Raw genomic sequence first — 21,953 nt, 5'->3', positions numbered from 1 at the left:
TTATTTAGTAATTTAGTAATTTAGTAGCTAGTTCTAATAACGTTTTCCATGCGTGGTTTGGTGTGATATGTGAACTCGTATTTTTTTGTTTTAATGATGTGCCTTTTAATAGTATCAAGTATATTCAAAAACTAAACAAATCGTGCCTAAAAAGTGCAAGCATCTAGGCTAATGTAAAGTTACATGATGAAGTCATACTAGTACCCGCCTCCTTCTCCTGGGTTTCAGCACCACTGTAATAATAAAAAATCCATAATCTTCAGGAAGAAGGAGGCGGGAACCGGCGGACAATCAACTGAAGACTTTAATGACAAAAATAAACACAAAACAGCGCATCAGCCCCTCACGGATGACTGATGTGCACAAATAAAAAGCAAACACAACTAAAAGCCCAGGCCTAGTCCTCTCTCGTCCTTCACTGTCGTCGCTCCAGTTTTATATCCTTCCATCTCCTACGTGGGACTCGAGACCGGCGGTGGGTCGCAGGTGTCACTGATTTCCCAATCATTCCACCGGCCACGCTCCTCCCACGTCCCTCGGCCCCGCCCCACTCGTCACAGCTGGTTTATGTTTATTGATTTGATTGATGAAAAAAACAGAGAAACTCACACGTACACACAATTGTTTCAGCTGAATCATTTTTCTGATATTATGCATTAATGTAAGCTGAGCGTTTGCTTTGATGTTCTTGAGTATGCGGTGTGTTTAACACAGTCAGGTTCAAATGTGGGTGCAAAAAATCCATTAAATTTCTAGCAGAGGTTTGTCAGTGCGTTGCCATTGTGCTATTGCCTTGTGGGAAAGTGAGAAATGATAAATAAAGCAACATGGTAAAGAGATGAAAATGACTTGCTTTTACTTTCAATTCCTTTTGCATTCTCCAAGGTATTAACATAAAAAAATTTCATAACTCCATGATTGCCCAAAGCATTGCCCATCTGCATTCATTTCATAGCTTTATTCTTACTGTATGTCAACTATTGTATGTTGTGTTTTTAATTACTACTAAGGAACTTCAAGAGAAACTGTTGATCATTAAAGGAAACATAACTCTCAGTTATGTTGTAAGAGCAACATTTGAGCAAATTTTATATAAACTCAAATATTTCTCATTCCGTTCTCACAAGATCAAGTGATCTGAATGGCTATCCGCATTCATTTAATATCTTTATTCTTACTGTTTATGTCAACTATTGTCGGTTGTGTTTTTAATTACTACTAAGGAACTTGAAGAGAAACAGTTGGTAATTCAAAGGAAACATAACTCTCAGTTATGTTGTAAGAGCAACATTTGAGCAATAAAATATTCTTTAATACATGCAGATCAAAGCCAGAGAACACCTGGACAGTGCATTATAATGTGCATTACAAGGCATAATTAATACATTAAATCTACAAGTATAATGTATTTTACACAATACATTATAAATTAATCAATTATAACTTATTAATTTGTTAACATTTTAAATATATTAAGAATTAAAGATTTTTAACAAATCTTATTTATTATTTTTTTATTATTATTATTTATTGTAAAATTATTGTGGTGAGTACTACAGTAATTTCTCATTAAACTGAACATGTGGCTCAAATTGTGCAGACAAAAAAATAATAATTAATCTTATATTCTCAGCCAGTAAATATAAATACATAATTTAAAATGGTTGATCTTGTACATAACAACACATAAACATATTTGCTGTTAAATTACACAATTGCTGTGTACATAAATGCCCCTCCATCTTGAAAAAAGATGCATATACACAGTAAATGTAACAGATTTGTATATGAAGATTTGAGAAAAATCAATGCACTTTGTTCAGAAGCGATAAATATAAATGCAAATTCTATTTAATACTGTACTGAATCAACTGTATTGAAACAATCTAGTAATTATTGCACTGAATCTTTTTTTTATTTTTTTTGCATGAACACAATATGCCACCAAAATATACAAATGAAGAAATACATGCAAAAGCAACAGCATGGAAAAAAAAACAGCATTTTTTTTAGCTAATATTGCAGCCCGACTGCATTCACATATTTCAGACAATCAGGAACAGGAAACATTCTCGTTATCAGAGGAAGATCAAAGTTTCAGTTGAGTTAGCGTGCTTGAATGTGGAGTGTGTTTTCTCTGGACGTCTGGTGAGCCCAACAGGTTTTCAGAGTGAAGAATGCTGGTATATTCTCATTTCTACACAAAAACACACCCAGCTGTCAGTGTATAAGTAGCCAGGTTCTCAGGAAGCACCCGATGTCTTCCAGTCCTTCCTCTGTAACACACCTCTCCATCTCTCTGTCTGTCTGTCCACCATGAACTCCTACAGTAACCGCTCAATTGGCTCTTACCCCCGCGCCGGAGCACAAACACCCCGGCAGGTGAACATGGCACTGGCTGCTGCCCCCATCAGGCCTGTCTCTGTTAACACAGACCTCCTAACTCCCGTGGATCTCCAGCTGGACCCTCAAATGCAGGGTGTGCGGAACCAGGAGAAAGAAGAGATCAAATCTCTCAACAATCGCTTTGCCTCCTTCATCGATAATGTGAGACATCTATCTATCTATCTATCTATCTATCTATCTATCTATCTATCTATCTATCTATCTATCTATCTATCTATCTATCTATCTATCTATCTATCTATCTATCTATCTATCTATCTATCTATCTATCTATCTATCTATCTATCTATCTATCTATCTATGAACATGCTAGATAATTTAATTCTGAGTTTTGTCTTAGTTTTTATTCTAATCTCAGAAGCTGTATTTGTTGGAGATAAATATTTATTTGTTTGTTTGTTTGTATGTACGCACTGATTTTTTTCTTTTTTAATCTCAGCAGCCAGATTTGGTAATAACCTGTAGAAAAGAGAGAGAAAAAAGTATTTAGTATTTTTTTTTTTATCTTAGAAGCCAGATTAGCTAAAGTTTCTCTCAGTCACTTTGGTACATTTCTCAGATCAGAATTGAAATTCTCAAAACTACCTGTTCAATTCTCACATCATTGTGTCACTTGTGCACATCAAAAAAGCAGTTTCCCATTTCTTTGAACAAGTTGCAAATGCTTTGGTACATCCATGCAAATGATTATGTACAATTCTCTGCTGTTTCCTACATTATCAGTTGATAATGTCATGTTGCTCAAAGTGTTTTATATAGTTTTCTGGCTTTAGTTCATTGTATAAGTAATTAAATGCAAAATGGTTAATCTAGTTGTCATAAACTGCCAAGCACACTTTTTTTTTTTTTTACACATTATTATTAGACTTTTTGTCAATTTGACATGAATTGTGCAAATGAATATTTACTAATGAAGAGAATGTAGATGATAAACCAATGATAAACCATTTCTCTGAAATAGCTCAAAGGTTCATCTCATGAATCTCTGAAGCTCTGTATAGACAGAGGACAACACAAGAGTTACACATTCTGACAATTGACTTATTTTCATCTTTGTGCCCATATTTCTTTTTGCTTTTCTATATCACAATGACATTGTAAAGGATTTTTTTTTTTTTGGCCAGACCACTAGTAAAAGTGTAACTGGGAATTCAATCCAGTCTCTTTCAGTCAATACCCCACATACAGTAATGTGTAAATGTGTACTTTTGAAATGATTATATGGCATACATAAACATATGGAATACTGTTCAATACAGTAACTGTCATCCAAAATGTTGCTATAGTTTACATCAGAACATCCCTCCGGAGTACACTGTTATATTGACAACATGACTAAACAATTTGACTGTCTTATCCGTACACTATGACACAAGGACTTGTCATTCTGATGGCACTGACATGTTCATTGACACAGATATTTACTTTTGAGAGATGAACTAAGGATTTTGAGCAAGAGAGTGGCTTTTGCAGATTATCCATGGTGTTTTGCTATTTGTACAAATTGTTTTGAGAAATGCACTTACTGTTTTGCAAATTGTGAGTTTGATTCGAGAAATGTACCAAAGCGACTGAGAAAAACTGTAATAACTAATAGGTGAGTTATATTTTACAGTTTTTCTCAATTGCTTTGGCACATTTTTCGAAACAGTCTTCACATTCTTTAAACTGTGAGTGCAAATGTCACAACTGTTTGCAGGAACTTCAAAATGTGTCTGCAAAATGTAGTTACTCACCCAAAACATTTAATTCATGCTTCAAAACCTAGTTATTGTGTCAATAATTTGGCCAAGGCCACCAAAATCTAAAGTATTTTTGTCATTGTGTGACCCACACTGGTCAAAATGTTTAGTTGTTTTTTCACCAACACAGTCAACCATGCAAATTAAGGGTTTAAACAAAAATCTCATATTTGTTGCGGAAATTCAATAGCATGTAGAAAAAAAAAGAAGTCTATGAACATTTGTATTTTTACAGTGTTTATTTTTGTACTTCATGTGTATATACACAATACAAGTGTATTTACTGTACATGTAAAGTAACTGACAAGAGTAGCAAGATTTCACTTTTCATTTCATATTTGTGTATTACCACAAATACACAAACAACAAATAACATTCATGGGAAAAAAAACTCTGACTCTTCTATTTCCACCTCTTCCTCGATTATTTCTTCCTCTATCACCACCGCGTTTTCTTACACGCCTTCCAATTGCTCTTCCACGAGCATGTTGCTACAGTTCAGGGTTGTGAACGTCCTCCATTCTCAACTTCTACAGCAGTGATTCTGCTGTGGGCAATCTACATATATATATATTAGAGGTTGCAATTAGATTGTGAATGCAATTAGAGGTCATGTGCCAATTTAGCAGACATTACAAATAATGTCAATGTCAGATATATTTTAGAATATACATTCATGTATACTAATTATGATAACTGAATAGATCGTTTTGAATGTGATGGCTTACACAATAAAAAATGTCTGAGAAGTTCTGAAGTGTTTGACAGTGTAAGTGAGAATCGAGTCATCAGTTTTGATCAACAAGCCATATGCAATTATTTGTTGTCCAAACTGCAGACAGTTGTATGTACTCTTTGCACACATGTGCCAAAGCATTTGCAATTTGCTCAAATCAATAAGAAATTCCAATCTGATGTGAAAAAGAAGTGAATTGTAACGAGAAGAGATCTGAACTTAATGTTTTGGGAAATAAAAAAATCATTTGAGAACTGAGCCAAAGCAATTGAGAAAAACTGTATTTTTAGTATATTTAAAAAGAAAATAGTCACAAATAAGAACTACTTAATGGCAATGAGATAAAAATGAGAGTGATGAGAATTAAAACTAAAACTAAAAATAAGTTCTCTTTGAAAAAGACCAATAAAGACAATGTTACTTGTGTCTGTTAGAGAGCATCAGCAGAGATCTCTGTCTCAACTTGCCCTCAGATTGCCCAAAGCTATTAGAAATCTGAGATTTTAATATAAACTCAAATATTTCTCATTCCAAAGTGCTATCCGCATTCATTTCATAGCTTTATCTTACTGTATATGTCAACTATTGTCTGTTGTGTTTTTAATTACTACTAAGGAACTTAAAGAGAAACAGTTGATCCTTAAAGGAAACAACTCTCAGTTATGTTGTAAGAGCAACATTTGAGCAATAACATGTTCTTTAACACACGCAGGTCCGTAAATTAGAGCAGGAGAACAAGCTTTTGGAGACTAAATGGCAGCTGCTACAGAATGAGGCCAAACCTGAGTCTAAACTGGAGCCCATGCTGAAGTCCTACATCGCTTCACTGCAGGCAAAGCTGGAGCGGGTGAATAAAGACAGAGAACACCTGGACGCTGAGCTCAGGAATGCCCAAATGCAGGCTGAGAAACAACGACAAAGGTCCGTAATCACACACTTCATCTTCAGTCTTGAGCTCGACTCGAAACCAGACATTAGTGTTCAGTTTCATGCTATAATTAGCACAGCGCAAAGTCTTAATCTCAGGATTCTTCAAATTATAGTCATTGTTCAATATGATTTCAGATTTGTTTGTAATAGATTTAGTACATCAATGTATTTGATTTCATTTACTTGAAGTGAGTGAAGTTACCAAGAGATCTGTACAGGTATGACACAATTCAGTTTGCTTCAACAGGTATGAGGATGAGATTAACAACAGAGATAAAGCTGAAAATGAGTTTGTTCTTCTGAAGAAGGTAAGACATATCTAGTTGCAGAAGATGAAGTGCATCAGATGACAAATAATGACAGTATGCCAAGGATCTGCCAAACTAACAAGTATACTGTACCTGTCCTGACAGGATGTGGATACTGTATTCGTAGTTGAACATGCCTTGGCAGATCAAGTAACTGAAGTCCTGGATGACCTGAAATTTTTCAAGAGCTTCCATGAACAGGTAATGTAAACTCACATGCATGAATGAAACAGCTGAGATTAATCAGAGGGCTTCACGTCACCTCTCTTTCTCTGTAGGAGATCCGTGAGCTGCAGGATGACCTGAAGGACACGTCCGTTGTGGTGCAGATGGACAACAGCAGGCAGCTGGACATGGACAAGATCATCGATAATATGAAGAGACAGTTTAAGGAGATTTCGGCATGCAGCCAAAAGGATTCTGAGGCCTGGATCAAGGTGAAGATCACGCCTCACACTTTTTGACTTTTTGTATTCCTTTCTAAGTACATGTCATTACATTTTTAATGGATTAATGCAGTGGTTTTCAATCTTTTAGATGCTTTTCAAATACGATCATCCTCATGCCAGGGTCCCTAAAAGGGAACTATATATATATTAATGCTAAAATACTTTATTTATTATACAAATATTTTACAATATTATTAAAAAAATACTATATATATATATATATATATATATATATATATATATATATATATATATATATATATATATATATATATATATATATATATATATATATATATATATATATATATATATATATATATATAATGTTTTGTTTATTTTATTAATATTTATTCATTCTTTTAATTCTATGATTTATTATTCCTTTATTTATACATTTTCTGCACTGCTTTTTTCTAAACATTTCCACAAACCTGCCATAATTTACCTAAAACCATTTGGAACAATGCATTTATTCATATACAAATACTACATACAAAATTAGTATTGTTAAAAACAAATTTGTCCACCACAGAACCATTCACAATGACATAGTTAAGGCAAAAAGGTGATTTAAAAATTCATTACCTAAAACATATTGTATTTTTAATACATTTCATTATTTAAATTCATTGGAATTTAATTAATTTGATATTAATTGTGCATACTTGTGTTTTCCTCCACAGTTTGATATGATCTCATCACAGGCTCGCCAGTGTAACACTGAGATAAAAGATAGCAAAGGTGCAATAGCTGATTTAAAAAGGCAGATAGCGAGACTGCAGAAGGAGATAGCCTCGGCTAAATTTCAGGTAAGATAATACTCTACATCTGTTCATTAGAGCAACTATTGATGTCTGCTGTTGAACACCTGAGCAAACATGAGCATCCGCAGTAAAAGCAATGGCGACTTTCTGTGCTCTCACAGATCTGTAAATGGATGGAAACAGCTTGTACAGTGACACTTTGCTGCTGTGTTAATTCTCTGATATCATTACAGCGTGAGAGCGTGGATGACCAGATCAAAGAGGCGGATCGTAGAGGTGAGGAGGCGGTGCATGACGCGAAAGAACAAATCAGAGCACTGCAGGACGCAATGCAGAAAGCCAAACAAGACATGACCAGAAATGTTCGAGACTACCAGGAGCTGATGAATGTCAAACTGGCTCTGGATATTGAGATCGCCACCTACAGGAAACTACTGGAAGGAGAAGAGAACAGGTGAACTGTAGGGCTTAAGCAATTAACTCAGTTTAAAATAAAGTATTTTTACTAAATATGATTATTTTTAATTTTTATATTATTGTTATATATATATATATATGTATATATTTGCATTATTTATATAATTATTTTAGAATTCAAGTAATATATCATTATCATTATTTTATTTCAATATTTAAATTTTTATTCCAGTATATTAATAATTTTATTTGAAACGTTTTGTTATATTTATATCGTTATATAAATTATGAATTAACTAAAATAAGTGGTCAAAAGTAGGTAAACTCCGTAAATCTGATCTCTTTTCCCATCAGGCTTGGATGACTGTGAACATCCCATAAACGCTAATGAACAGCGAGCATCTGACAGTCTACATGTGACTTCCTGTCATCTCATCCCTTCTTGTCACTGCTGAATGAAATACTAGCAAGCAACTGACAAAAATTTTGATTTACGTTCAGTTTTTTTCTTTTTCTCATCCTGCTCATACATTAAATAGGCTAGTTTGGGGTTTTTATGTTGTCAATGTTTTATTACAATTAACTGGAGTCATTGTTTTTCTTTTTGTTATATAGAGATCAAATTATTACTATATCTACTAGATATTTTTAATCTGAACTTTTACAAATCATTTTAAAAGTGAAAAAGTTGTAAAATGTAATTAATAATGTAGAAATAAATGTGTAAATAAAAACTTTGGGATTATTTCACTTGTTTAATGCTGTGTAAATTCTGGAGTGTGGGTAAGTGTGTATTAGACAGCTTCAAATCACAGAAGTGTATGTGATTCAATGTCATCTGAAGAATCTGAAGCATCTTGTCTTCATCTGAGAAGAGCTGTGGTCATAACAGAAAAGTATTACAGTGGTGAAGTGTGTCATCTTACTTCAAAGACAGAAACAGGCCTGATAAGATTCCAAGCAAAGTAGCTAATACATAATCAAACGTCGCTTCCAAAGGCTACATTATTTTTTTAGTTCATTAAACAGATAGTTCAGTAGTCAATTAAGTACCATGTTACTTACATTTTAGACACAATATTTACTGCTTTGTTCTATTTCACCAACGAAAATAGTTTCCGAACAAGGATCACAGCAGAAGTATTGCACAGTCTCCAAGCAACACTTGGCTGTGTTTTGTTACTGAATGATTCCGTGTTTTGAACAAATCAGTTGAATTAATGACACAATAGCTGCGTTTACATGGACCCTACTAATCCAATCGTAATAGAACTGGAAGCACAATCAGAATAAAAAAGTCACATGCAAACAGGTCAGTCGGATTGAATTGACTAATATTTGACTAATATTTCGATCTGATTGTAAGGGGTGGTTTATTCCTTTCAGAATCCGAGCGAGAGGACATGTAAACACTTGATTGGATTGAAAACTGAAACTGGAAAGTAATGCACAAGTGCAGTCATGTAAAATTAGCATAATGACGTATGACAAGCAGAACAAGCTGTTCTTCCTGGTAAATAAAGTGTCATAAATAAGTGTTTAATCATCATAAAACTCCTCTTTCATCCAGCAACTGTGAAGTGGAGCAGGACAATGTCCCACCAGTCCTTGTTGAAGACTCTCATCAACAGACGACTCAACATTTTTTTTTTCTCACAAAAGTTAATGTGCTGGTCGTTTCCTTATTAAAATCCGATGTTGATAAATATCACATGTTCTTTTAAATACAGTATGTGACAACAGCGAGAAACTCATATTCATGCAGTATGCTCATGTCAAAAGATTAAATCTGTTCAGAAGCGTGTAACATGTAAACACACATATCAACCCAATAACTTTATTCAGCTTTCATGTAAACACTACTCTATGTTCGGATTTTTCAATCAGAATGAATTAATTTTGATGCAACCAAGAAGTGTCCATGTAAATGTACCTAATGAATCACTCACTGATCTACCGCCACCTACTGGGCTTTGTTGAAAATGATCAAAGGCAGATGTGAAAATGAATCTGTATCATTAATCCTTCTGATGTTCTATTTGTTAAATTGGAAAAAATCTAACCTTTAATTGGAGAAAGTAGGAGAGAAATCTTTTTATGAAATGTTGGTAGCACTTTATTTTACAGTCCTGTTCCTCAAGTACATACTATGTATGTACTTATTATAGTAATTACAATAACTATGTAATAACTAGGTACTAACCCTGAACCTACCCCTAAACCTAACCCTACCCCATGTAGTTACCTTGTATTACCAGAACTTTCTTAGATGAATACACTGTAAGTACACTATAAGTACATGTTAGTACACATACTGTAAAATAAAGTGCAACCGAAATAAATGTTTTTCTCTAATACACATTAGCAACAATTAATCATACCCTTTATACAATTCTTTTTGCAACTTCATTTTGCCAAGATAACAGCTCTGAATCTTCACCTATAATGCCTGATACGTTTGGAGAACATCTGACGAGATCAGAGACCATTCCTTCATCCAGAATCAGTCCAGTCCCTTCAGATTCACAGCACAGATGACGCATGTTGGTGCTTCTTCTCTTCAGTTCACTCCACTCATTTTCTACAAGGTTCATGTCAGGGGACTGGGTTGGCCATGACAAAAGCTTGGTTTTGTTCTCTGTTACCCATTTTTGTTTTGGTTTTGATGTTTGTTTGTGGATTATTGTCCTGTTGGAAGATCCAACCATGGTCCATTCTAAGATTTCGAGAATAGACAGTAAGTTTTTCATTTTTTATCTGTAAATGAATCCATGATGCCATGTATCTGATATCAGTTGAGTATTATAGCAGTATATTTCATTGTACACATGAGGTACTTTTTTATTAGTGTGTGCACCAAACCCATCTCGAGTGTTTGCTGCTAAAAAGCTCTTTTTTTTAGTTTCATTTGACCATAGAAGCCAGTGCTATTTGAGTTTTAAACACTAAACTGCACCTGATGGTTGAATTGTCCCCGTCTGGTCTTGTTTCTTCAGACTGGAGATGGTGTCGCTCACAGACTCTTGTGTCCAGGAGTTATAGATGTGAATCTGTTGATGACTGTAGCACTTTATCGACTCTGATCCTGAAGAACAACGTAATGACTGACTCCTCCGTACCACGACTGGTCAAATGAATGCAGGACCGTCCGCTTATGACCGAGCTAAAGTAAGTTCAGTTCATAAATGTGCATGCCTAAAAACTATTTAGGATATTTTAGTTTTTAAATGCATTTATATATAGTTTTTAAATATATTAACAAATTTACACAATGGCCAAATAAACATTAATAATATAAATAATATATTAAAAATAAAATATTAAAAACATTTTAACAAATTAACTTTTAGTTTGTTTTCTTTATGGTAAATTTTTTTTTTTTTTACCTTTTTTTACAGTGGAAATATCCAAATTTATTTTAAAAGACATTTTGTATGAACACAATAATTGATATTAACATTGTAAATGTACTTTTTTTTTTCATTTTGGCAGTGGATTTTCTAATAAATTTGGCCATTTGAACTAAAACTACAATCATTTTACATTTTAAGAAACAATTTATAATGCTTTGAAACATATTTCCTTCATATATTTTGGCCAAAAAGCAACAAAAACATTGTCATATGATTGTGTCATATGGACTTTATTAACATACCGGTAATTTTTATTTAATTTTTCCCAGTCTGAAGTATAATGACATCAGTGAAGATGTTTTTGAGTTGAAACCAAAAAGTTTAAACACATGCATATATATCTGCATAAAAATATTTTGTTTTTAAAATAGATGCATGCTTCAAGAAATGCATATTGTATTCCTTAGAGTAGACCAAAAGAAAAAGTTTTTTTTTTTTTTTTTTTTTACAGTTTTATACAGTGGCCCCAACAAGAATTAATCTCTTTGCATCTGTAACTAAATCTTAATATTTTAAAGTAACATTTTTATAGGAAATACACATTTTTTAAAAATCACAAAAGAAGTTTGTGAGAAATCAGTTGCTTAAGATTCATATTTCATTCATTTTTTTTATTGTGTCATAAGTGTTCAAATTCCTTTAGGGGCCACTGTAAATCATCCAGAATGTCATGTCTAGTTATTACGCATACTGTACAACCCCAAAAAATTCTATTTATTTCACAAAACCATGTCTAGACAGCTGGAGCTCACAGATACAGTGATTTATTTCACATTACATATTAAGAACATTAAGTTCAGTGCGACTCAGAACCGCTTCACTCTGAATGGAGGGTAACAGCTTTAATGGCACTCAAAGAGGAGCGCTCAGTCTGACATTTGAGGCTTTTCTGCAGAATAAAGTGGCTGAAAGTACACAGCTGCGGGACGGATTCATTAAAAATGAGCAGCAGCTATGACAAAACCTGAGAGAGCGACCGTGTGTGATTTTGGTCACTCTTAAGACTTGAGACTGACATGCTGTTGGTTAAGGAAGTATTATCTATTTAAGAGGTATTTATAACAAGAGCAATGCTATTCTGTTCAGCAGTGCACACATGCTTACATACTGCACACAAACACTCGCACATACTCGGTATTGCAGCTCCGATCTACTTTCACTGATGTTCTGGATGATTCTGCAGGCAGTGGATGAACTCAGTAACAGGTCGACCCTCGTAACAGATCCCGTACACAGCATTAAAAAGAGGAAATCTGTGTGAAGAGAATGTGTCTTGGAATATGTTTGGTCTGGTGCACACGAGGTTTGGATCTGTGATGACAGTTTGAGTCTTACCTGTCCAGCACACCTTTGTTTTTAAGGATGGTGTGAACTTCAACGGCCGTGGCTGGACCCTGAAGCTTCTGACCGTTCAACATTTCCTTTTCAAGCTCTTCAAGAGACTGAAACACAGAGAACCGAAGGATTACGCTCTATCTATATATAATGAAAAAACTGATTTACTTTATTTGCTCTTTAGTTATTTTGTCTTATTATGCATGTTATGTGACCTGTTTTGCACACGACATATTGCAAAATGTACCCTTTTTGTCCTGCCCATAAATCATGCTCAATTGAAAATGGAATTGAAATATATTTTTGGGCGAAGATAAAATGTTTTACATCCCTCTCTCTTTTCTGGTCTCATATATTTAATACTTGATACTTGGCAACTTGGCAATACACATTGCATCAGTTCAGCACACTTTATATTATACTTTATTATATTTATCCATTCTACAGATTTCACCCCAAAGTTTAAAAAAATTAAATAAAAATGAGAAAAGTCAAATTGTGTAAAAAAGTCTGATTATGACAGTGTTATTGAGATCATATTATAGTTTTTATCAATATTCTGAATGTTTTTATTCATATTCTGAAATATTTTTTTATCATTTTAGTTGAAGTTTTAGTAATTGTTTTGTGCATTTTATTTTTTTAAATATTTGTTTTACATATTTTTTTGGTATTTTAGCACATCAATTTTAACTAAATTAAAATGCTGTCTTGGCAATGAACTAATATATATATATATATATATATATATATATATATATATATATATATATATATATATTATTTCACATTTACTTTATTTCAATTTACCCAAATGTCTTTTTTTTTTTACTGTTTGACTTTACGATTCAGTGTTATCCTGCACTGTATACATAAAATTTGACAAATGCATTTGGGAAGATTTCCAAAAATATTTTCTGACACAAAGCTATTGTACGTATATTGTATATAGCTTGAAATACAGAGCTTGAGTCATATATGTTGCACATATCCTTATGCTGCTAAAAAATTAAATGCTATTTTTAATTTCTGGGTGAATTGTCTTTAGGTTTTGGCATCACACCTTGCTGGTCTTGGCAAAAGCCTCTGCCACTTTCCGGTTCCGTCCTCCGTAGCATGTAGTAATGAGATCAGCGACGCCACAGCTCTCCAGGAAAGTTGCAGTAGAGACCGAGCCGGTGGTGCAGAACAACCGAGCAAAGCTGATCATCTCCATGAGACCCAGTCTGATCACCGCAGCCTTCGTGTTGTCCCCAAAACCCAAGCCGTCACAGAAACCTGCTCCTACTGCCACTATGTTCTGTAGAAAAGACACAGAGGGACTAAATGTGATGTTTGGAAAGATCTCATGATACTATATTTTATGGTGCTTGTGTTCTTTGGCTCCAGTCAGCTGACATTATGATCAGTAAATGATGACGTTCATTAATGAAAGAACAATCTGTTCTTTTGACTCTGCAACCAAACAAACTTCAGAAGCAGTGTTTTCTAGCTCAAACAGCAAAGCCATGTATTTGATTTCCAGGGAATGAATGAATGTCTGAAAATGTCTACACTGAATGCATTATTAGTTGCTTTGGACATTTATGTATATTTACCCAAAATTCCCCTGAAAGGCAAAATATGACCTTTAAATACAAAATATTAATTTAGAAAATAATAAATTTAGCAGATGCTTTTATCCAAAGCGACTTACAGTGCATTCAGACTATCAATTTTTACATATCATGTGTTCCCGGGGAATCAAACCCCCAACCTTGCGCTTCGTAACACAGTGCTATACCAATTGAGCTACAGGAACACTAATAAATGATAAATAAATAAATAAATAAATAATAGAGTGTATATATATAATTAATAAAAACAAACACAATACAATATTTGGACACTTAAGCCTAAACAACTGAAACAGTTATTATTGTTATCTAATATTAAAACAATATGAAAATAATAAAAATCACAAAAAATAATAAGTAAATGTTAGCTGAAATAAATTAAAATATACTTTAAGCTTGAAATATGCTATGTATCATATGTATCATAGAAATGAATAAATAATATATAAAAATTTAAAATATAAAACATAAATTACATTGTTAAAATTTAATCAGAATGTATTTAAAGAAAGCTAGCACAAGCACATTTTTCAAGCAATATTTGACATTATAACTTTGTTAGTGACAGTATTACTTGAGAATTATTTATGTATTACGATATTATTTATTTATATTTTGAATTAGCTTTAAATTTGATTAGTTTTTAATATTTCTATTTAGCTTTATTTTTATTTTAGTTTTTTTATACTAATATAAATATAATATAAATAATACAATATTTCCATATATACATATATATAATTTCAACTTTATTTACTTTAGTTTTAGTTAATAATAACAAGACTGCTAATTTAACAGTCAAATAATTTGGACTTTTCAATTTGATCATGCTTCAAACAATAACCAGAAAGTTAAAAGACTGTAAAACTGACAGCTTGCCGAATTAAGACAGACCAGTTTTATCACTGCAACACTGCAATGTCAAGCTAAAAACAGATTGAACTGAATGTCACCCATGTGAACTGTTTACACAGCCACTGCTCTGACTATTTTGTGAGGGGGTAAAATAAAGAAGTGTGAATGCACAAACCTTCAGAGCACCACAGATCTCAACCACATCTGTTTCCTGCACGACCGTGACCCGGAAGTGATGCGTCTGCATGAGTTCCTTAAGCAATGCCCCTTGAGCTTGATCACTGCAGCCTGACGAACATAAAACACAAATGCATATAATCACCGGAAACACAGAAACAGACTAATCTGACATATTCACAACGCTTTTCATCAGCCTCACCTATTGTGGTTTCACAGAATTTCTCATCCGCTACTTCATTGGCGATATTTGCTCCCATCAACACGCTCATGTTGATGCCCAGCTTCTCACGAATAACCTCTGAGATCAGCTTCAGTCCGTCTGGGCCTTCATCCACCCCCTAAACCGACCACATGCAGAGTCATCGTTTGTTATCCGTGCCTAATGTGACAGTCTTGTGATCTTAGAAAGCAACTTTCCTCTTTTTCTCCTACTAAAGACTGATGAGTAAGAGAGAAAAAGGCACACGGTGCATATATTCACGAGTGTACGGGACCTTGATGAGTGACATTCCCAGCGCGTCTGGTTTGATTTTGCCCTTCATGGTGTCACAGACGCGGCCGATGAACTGATGTGGAATCACAAAGAGCAGAATATCAGCGTCCTTGGCAGCGTCGAGCAGATCTGGCACCGCCACCTGTGAGCGAGAGAGAGGGGAATAGAGAGAAGAATCTGTTTGATACTGCATGATGAAACCTGGAGAAACATGCATGCACTCATACATTCACTGTAGGATAGGTTGCACCTAAAATACGGTGTTCTGCTTCGTGAGACTGACATATTGGCTGAGTTTGGGTCCACATCAAATCCTTTTGGTTGCTGTACCATGTCTCAGGTGCATCTGCCAATGGTTTTCTAGGCCTCTAGCCCAATCCTCTAGTAGTTAGGCTGAAGCATTTTGGCTGACTCTCAAGCATTTTAACTACAGGTTATAATGATGGAGAATCCACATGCAGCTTCGTCAGCTTCTTATCAGTTGCTTGAGTGCAAAAGGATGGCAAAGCAAAGCAGCAAGTGCCTCCCGGAGGTTTTGGGGGAGAATCTAGAAGCTCAGCACTCTTTTCCAGACTTCTGTATTCTGTGTAACTTCCTCTATAGCAGAGCAACTATTTGCTGTTATAACAATTTCCCAGGCAAAACCTGAAATATCTGTTTGTGTGGTTGAAACTTGTGGCTGAATATATATATTTCATTTTATTATTTTACATAACAATGTAAAAAATAAGCATGTATGTAGTGAGTATTTTTATGATACACTATAATGTATTAAATAATATTATTAGTTAGATTAATTATATTAATAATGAATATTTTATATGTATATATATATATATATATATATACACATTTATACAATATTATTTTATTATTTATGTATATAAGAAACTATATATTTAAGTATTCTAATAAAACAAGTACCTTTTTATTAAAATAATATATAAAAATAAATAATGTATTATTTATTTATTTTTATACATTTTATGCAGAATAATGTTCCCATATTTGCTTCTAAATATATATGATTAGAACTTACATCAGTTATTAATTATTATTTATAGATTTTTATTATACTAAAATTAAATATAATATATACAAATTAAATATAATATATATGTTATCAGTTATATATAATAACTGATATAAAATAAACAATTATACATTCAGTATAAAAGTATATATGTTTTTTCTGCTATTTGCTACATTAATAATATAAATAAATATGATTTAAAATGGTAATTTATTCACATTAACACTTTCTTACAAACTTTATTTTCAATTTGATTATATAAGTAAGTAAAACTATTGTTTTATTTTTATAATAGAATGTTTTATTTGATTATTTTATAATATAATTATTTTATTTTATTAGACATTATTTAATAAATGTAAACATTTTATTATTTATATTTATTTATAATAAATGATGATCAAGTGTAAGATGTAAGTTTCTTACAACATTCTCCGGAAGCTTGTGTCCAGGCAAATACTTGACGTTCTCGTGGTCTGTGTTTATGATCTCTGTGAGTTTACGTCCATTCACCGTCTCTTCAAACACCCACATGTTAACCGTGGAGTCAAACTTTGAATTATTCCTTGCATTTGTGCCAACTATCTTAGCAATAGCAGAACCCCTGTGGACAAGAGAGAAATCGAGAAAGTTAATTGTGTGAAAGGTTGCATGCAATATTACAATATTGTGAGTGCACACTGTTGGGTGAAATGTAACCAATGACTTTACTCTCATTACAACCCCCGGGGTCTCGCACCGAATGTATGTTTGCATTCCAAGGGACAGTGATGGTAGTGATCAAAGCCTGTTGTGTAAGATCAGACGGTCAGTCTACTCTAGTAACAGCAGGGGTTAACTAGTCTCAGTTTTGGTTTGTGTCATTTTGATCCCAAACTAAGATCAACTAGAGCAAAATATCCATTTTGCAGTACTGTTTAGGGAAACTAATTATTTTGTGTTGGTAATGTGTGAAAACAGAATTTAGATTTAACTAGAAAGATTTCCACTGTCTATGCATTCAGAGAGTTTATAAAAAAAATCCAATATGACTCTTTAAATTAAATTTGTATTGTTGTTACATAAACTACCAGTGGTGGACAGTACGGAGTAGCTTTACTTCGTTACTAGTCTGTACTTAAGTACATTTTTCAAGTATCAGTACTTTACTGGAGTAGTTTTATTTTGAGTAACTTTTACTTTTACTTCACTACATTCCAAAGCATAAGATCGTATTTTTAACTTCACTACATTTCATAAAACATATCGTTACTCCCTATAATATATCACGTGCTCCGACACGCAGAAGCGGTGTCTGATTCATCATGAACGAACTGAGTCTTTTCAAAATAAACTTTAATCGGATCGCGAATCGCACCGTTTACGAATCGTTTACGAATTAGAATGATCCGATTGCAGCTGTTCTGGAGTCGACCACTCACTGATTCAAATGAACCGTTTAGTGCGAGTCACCAGAAGTAAGAACCGGGAGATCTTGTGAGCGCGCGTGCGTCTGATGTTGCTAAGTTATTAATGTCGAAATTTAGGATTAATTATTGTAACTGAAAATCATATTTAGGTCAAAATTGTCAGTTGTTTGGGAACTAAATCCGCTGTAAAGAGTGATCTGTTTAAGCCCACTGAAATGCTGACATGCAGACACATCAATCAGCGTCTCTGTGTTTTTGGTTAAAAAATAAAATAAAATAACCTTAAACTAACACAGATTAAATAAAATAACTCATGCATGCAACTCATGCTAACTTGAGGTAATTTTTATAAATAATGTCCAAATATTTTAATTCAACCACCTATATATATATATATATATATATATATATATGTATATAGATTACATCTAGCGACAAAAGAAAGGATGTGATGTTCAGAACATGGTAACTAGTAATTATCAAAGAGGGGAAGAGATGCACCCCGTTTGGCCAGGGGTGTTTTTACACCACAGACAAGGTTTGAGAAGGAAAAAAATCATTATGAAAATATAATTATATTTTCCTTAAAATGTTCTTCCTAACTTCAGGCCTTATTATCATGTCATATATAACTGTGATGTTCTGTAAAACCACACACTTTTAAACACTTTCACAGATCACAGATTCCAAAATAATATTTGGTAGCACAACTATTAATAGTTCTAATAATAAATCATCATATTTTCATGATTTCTAAAGATCATGTGACACTGAAGACTGGAGGAATGATGCTGAAAATACAGCGCACATCACAGAAATAGATTATATTTTAAAGGATATTAAAATAGAAACCATTATTTTATATATTTTATTTTGATAATTTAGAATTATTACTGAAATACAACCTTTTTTTGTTCCAAACAGTTCAATGAACAATAATAAATGAAGTACCTGGAGCTGACAATGAAGTAAATGTATAATAATTAGCAAAGATGATTAATTTAGCGCTGTAAACGCGCGTGTGAGGGGCGGAGACGTGCCGCGGAGCGTCAGACGCGCGTGAGGACCAAACACAGCAGAACGGCAGGAAACTTCACTCCTCTTATTAGGCTACTTCTCTTTTACTATAGCGATCTATTTTTAGACACGTGATCTGAGTCTTTCATAGATTTGTAGAGTTATTAGAGTTATTAGAGAAATTGAGTTATTTTTTTTTTTTTTACATTCTTTGGTCGAAGTTTTCAGATCGGTAATTCGGAGCCTGTTCGCGACTCGGTTGATTCAGAACGGCACTTCGGAGCCTGTTCGCGACTCGATTGATTCAGATCGGGACTTCGGAGCATGTTCGCGACTCGGTTGATTCAGATCGGCACTTCGGAGCATGTTCGCGACTCGGTTGATTCAGATCGGCACTTCGGAGCCTGTTCGCGACTCGGTTGATTCAGATCGGCACTTCGGAGCCTGTTCGCGACTCGGTTGATTCAGATCGGCACTTCGGAGCCTGTTCGCGACTCGGTTGATTCAGATCGGCACTTCGGAGCCTGTTCGCGACTCGATTGATTCAGATCGGCACTTCGGAGAATGGTCGCGACTCTGTTGATTCAGATCGGGATATCGGAGCATGTTTGAGATTTTTTTAAATTCAGACATTGAAGCAGGAAGTGTTTGTCAAACAGTTAATTGGTGATAAATGAATATTTGGACTTGAGGCTTTTTTTTACTTGTCGATTCAGCATGTACATGGACCCACACACAAAGGTGGACACACTCTAGACTTAATCATCAGTAGAGCTCTAAAATTTTCACCCATTGTTATTAAGGACCTTAATAAAGGACGTTATTCAACCACCTATATATATATATATATATATATATATATATATATATATATATATATATATATATATATATATATATATATATATATATATATATATACCGTTTGGCCAGTGGTGTTTTTACACCCCAGACAAGGTTTGAGAAGGAAAAAATCATTATGAAAATATAATTATATTTTCCTTAAAATCTTCAGGCCTTATTATCATGTCATATATAACTGTGATGTTCTGTAAAACAACAAACTTTAAAATACTTTGTTCTTACTGGTGAAAATCAGATGGTCATCTCTGTTTTCTCTCAGGTACATCACAGTGTAAGCTTCACAGTTAACATTACTCTCATCAACGTAGTCCATATCAACAACAAAAATATATCTTGACTCCATATAGTGGTTATTTTGGAAAAAATCCCAGGTATTTTGAGCAGTAGGATTATAAAAAATAAAACAAATGTGCTAATATAAAATAAAATTAGCCTATATAAAATTGCAAACATCTATCTTTCAGTACTTTTTTACTTAAGTACATAAAAATTTAGTACTTTTGTACTTTCACTTGAGTAAAATTGAAAAAGGAGTACTTTTACTTTTATTGGAGTAATTTTTTATTATATCTGTACTTTTACTCGATTTGTGTACTTCGTCCACCACTGTAAACTACTGCTTTTGGAGTCTTGTTTAGGTTTTAAAGGAACAGTATCCCATTTCAAAGATTTAAGCTCATGTAATTCTCTAAATTATCATATTCACCCTAATAACTACATTATTACAATCCTAAAAGTTTCAGTAAGAGTCCTATAGACAACCCTACAGTATATGTTTGTCATGCATTGTAAGCAGAATATTATTCACATTTCTGCAGCTGTCAGTCAGTACATTTCAAACATTAGAAATGGACATAATACTAAACCACAGATGTGGCCAGATGGCTGTAAATCGGTTAGTTGTAACTTGTGGAGCGTAACTACTGAATCTAACCAGTGTGACTGACTGGAACATGTGTCCTACTTGTTTTGCATTGCAGCAATGTTACAAATGGCTCATGTAAACAGTGATAAATATTCAGATCGGTCCAAAAGCGCATTCACAGCTGTTGAGCAGAACTTCTGAAGTGGATCTCAGATTGTGTAACAACAACGACATTGTATATGTCAGTATCATCTCTATTAATACATTTGCTGTTATGCCCTTTCAAATGTCATAACCTTAAAACTCGTTTAGAGCATGTGGTTCCATTAACGGATTGTTTCATGTAATAATATTATTATGCTGTCATATGATCCTAAATTTCCTCAGCTCAAACAGTCTTTTCTAAAAAATGAAAAATGTTACCAGTTCCCAGATCCGACGATGCAAACTCTTTTTGGACTTGACATCTTCGCCGGTGTTCCTTCGCTGAGTTACAGTCACTCTGAGCTGTCAATCAAACCGACGCGCAGTGAGCGCACGCTTGAGTGTTTTGTCCGTGAAGCCACGCCCCCGAGCGCTATTGGCCACTCAGATGGCGAAAACTCAGTTGACTCCGCCTATGGTCAACTGGTGGGTGTGATTACGGGCTCAAGTGATTCACTTTTTGTGTTAAAAAGAATAATCTAAGTAAAAAGTTGTGCTAATAAATAAACACAGTATGTACACGACTAGTTTTCATAATCATGTTTTATGCACTGACACAAACTTTAGTCTCAGTCGGACATAATGACACACTCAAAGCCAAGCTGTAACTTGACTCTCAGCAAAAACAACACAGCTGTTAGAGTACAATGCTGGATTTGTCTTCTAGCTTAAGGACTGATTGTAAAGCTTAAAATCTATTCTTAGCATGAGAAATCAATAAGTTATAAAGTGAGATGGGAAATATAAAGTAGACACGGAAACCTGTCACGAACGGGAATTGTGATGCATTGTACTGGTCCTACAAATATGCTTTATGTGAAATATAATTTTTAATTTAATTTTTTTTGGTTGAAATGGGAGACATTTTTGTGAGATTCAGTCACATGTGCAAGAAAAACATCAACTGATTAATC

The 21,953-nt window shown here is 33.8% G+C and overlaps 2 protein-coding genes across 3 annotated transcripts; one reads left to right on the top strand and one right to left on the bottom strand.

The window, feature by feature from the left end:
• Positions 1-2,135: 2,135 nt before the first annotated feature.
• On the top strand, positions 2,136-8,496 carry LOC127963054 (keratin, type II cytoskeletal 8-like). 2 transcript variants are annotated; one of them, XM_052562713.1, is made up of 8 exons: positions 2,136-2,547; positions 5,597-5,805; positions 6,062-6,122; positions 6,228-6,323; positions 6,401-6,559; positions 7,258-7,383; positions 7,572-7,792; positions 8,110-8,496. In XM_052562713.1, exons 1-8 carry the CDS (start codon positions 2,317-2,319, stop codon positions 8,117-8,119), a joined length of 1,113 nt encoding a protein of 370 aa, XP_052418673.1. In that variant the 5' UTR covers positions 2,136-2,316; the 3' UTR covers positions 8,120-8,496. The 2 variants fall into 2 exon arrangements, with proteins under 2 accessions (XP_052418673.1, XP_052418674.1); XM_052562714.1 differs by lacking the exon at positions 8,110-8,496 and having other exon boundaries at positions 7,572-7,796.
• A 3,365-nt stretch (positions 8,497-11,861) lies between these two features.
• On the bottom strand, positions 11,862-21,416 carry gpd1a (glycerol-3-phosphate dehydrogenase 1a). The gene is made up of 8 exons (XM_052562504.1): positions 21,259-21,416; positions 17,107-17,284; positions 15,649-15,789; positions 15,354-15,492; positions 15,150-15,262; positions 13,567-13,803; positions 12,504-12,610; positions 11,862-12,421 (listed from the first exon to the last, which is right to left on the bottom strand). The coding sequence occupies exons 1-8, from the start codon at positions 21,300-21,302 to the stop codon at positions 12,325-12,327; spliced, it is 1,056 nt and encodes a 351-aa protein (XP_052418464.1). The 5' UTR covers positions 21,303-21,416; the 3' UTR covers positions 11,862-12,324.
• Between the last annotated feature and the right edge of the window lie 537 nt (positions 21,417-21,953).

This window comes from Carassius gibelio, chromosome B8 (assembly GCF_023724105.1).
Source record: "Carassius gibelio isolate Cgi1373 ecotype wild population from Czech Republic chromosome B8, carGib1.2-hapl.c, whole genome shotgun sequence".
Taxonomy (NCBI): Eukaryota; Metazoa; Chordata; class Actinopteri; order Cypriniformes; family Cyprinidae; genus Carassius; species Carassius gibelio.
The sequence above is the reverse complement of the archived record's forward strand: the minus strand, read 5'-3'. Positions and strand labels throughout refer to the sequence as shown.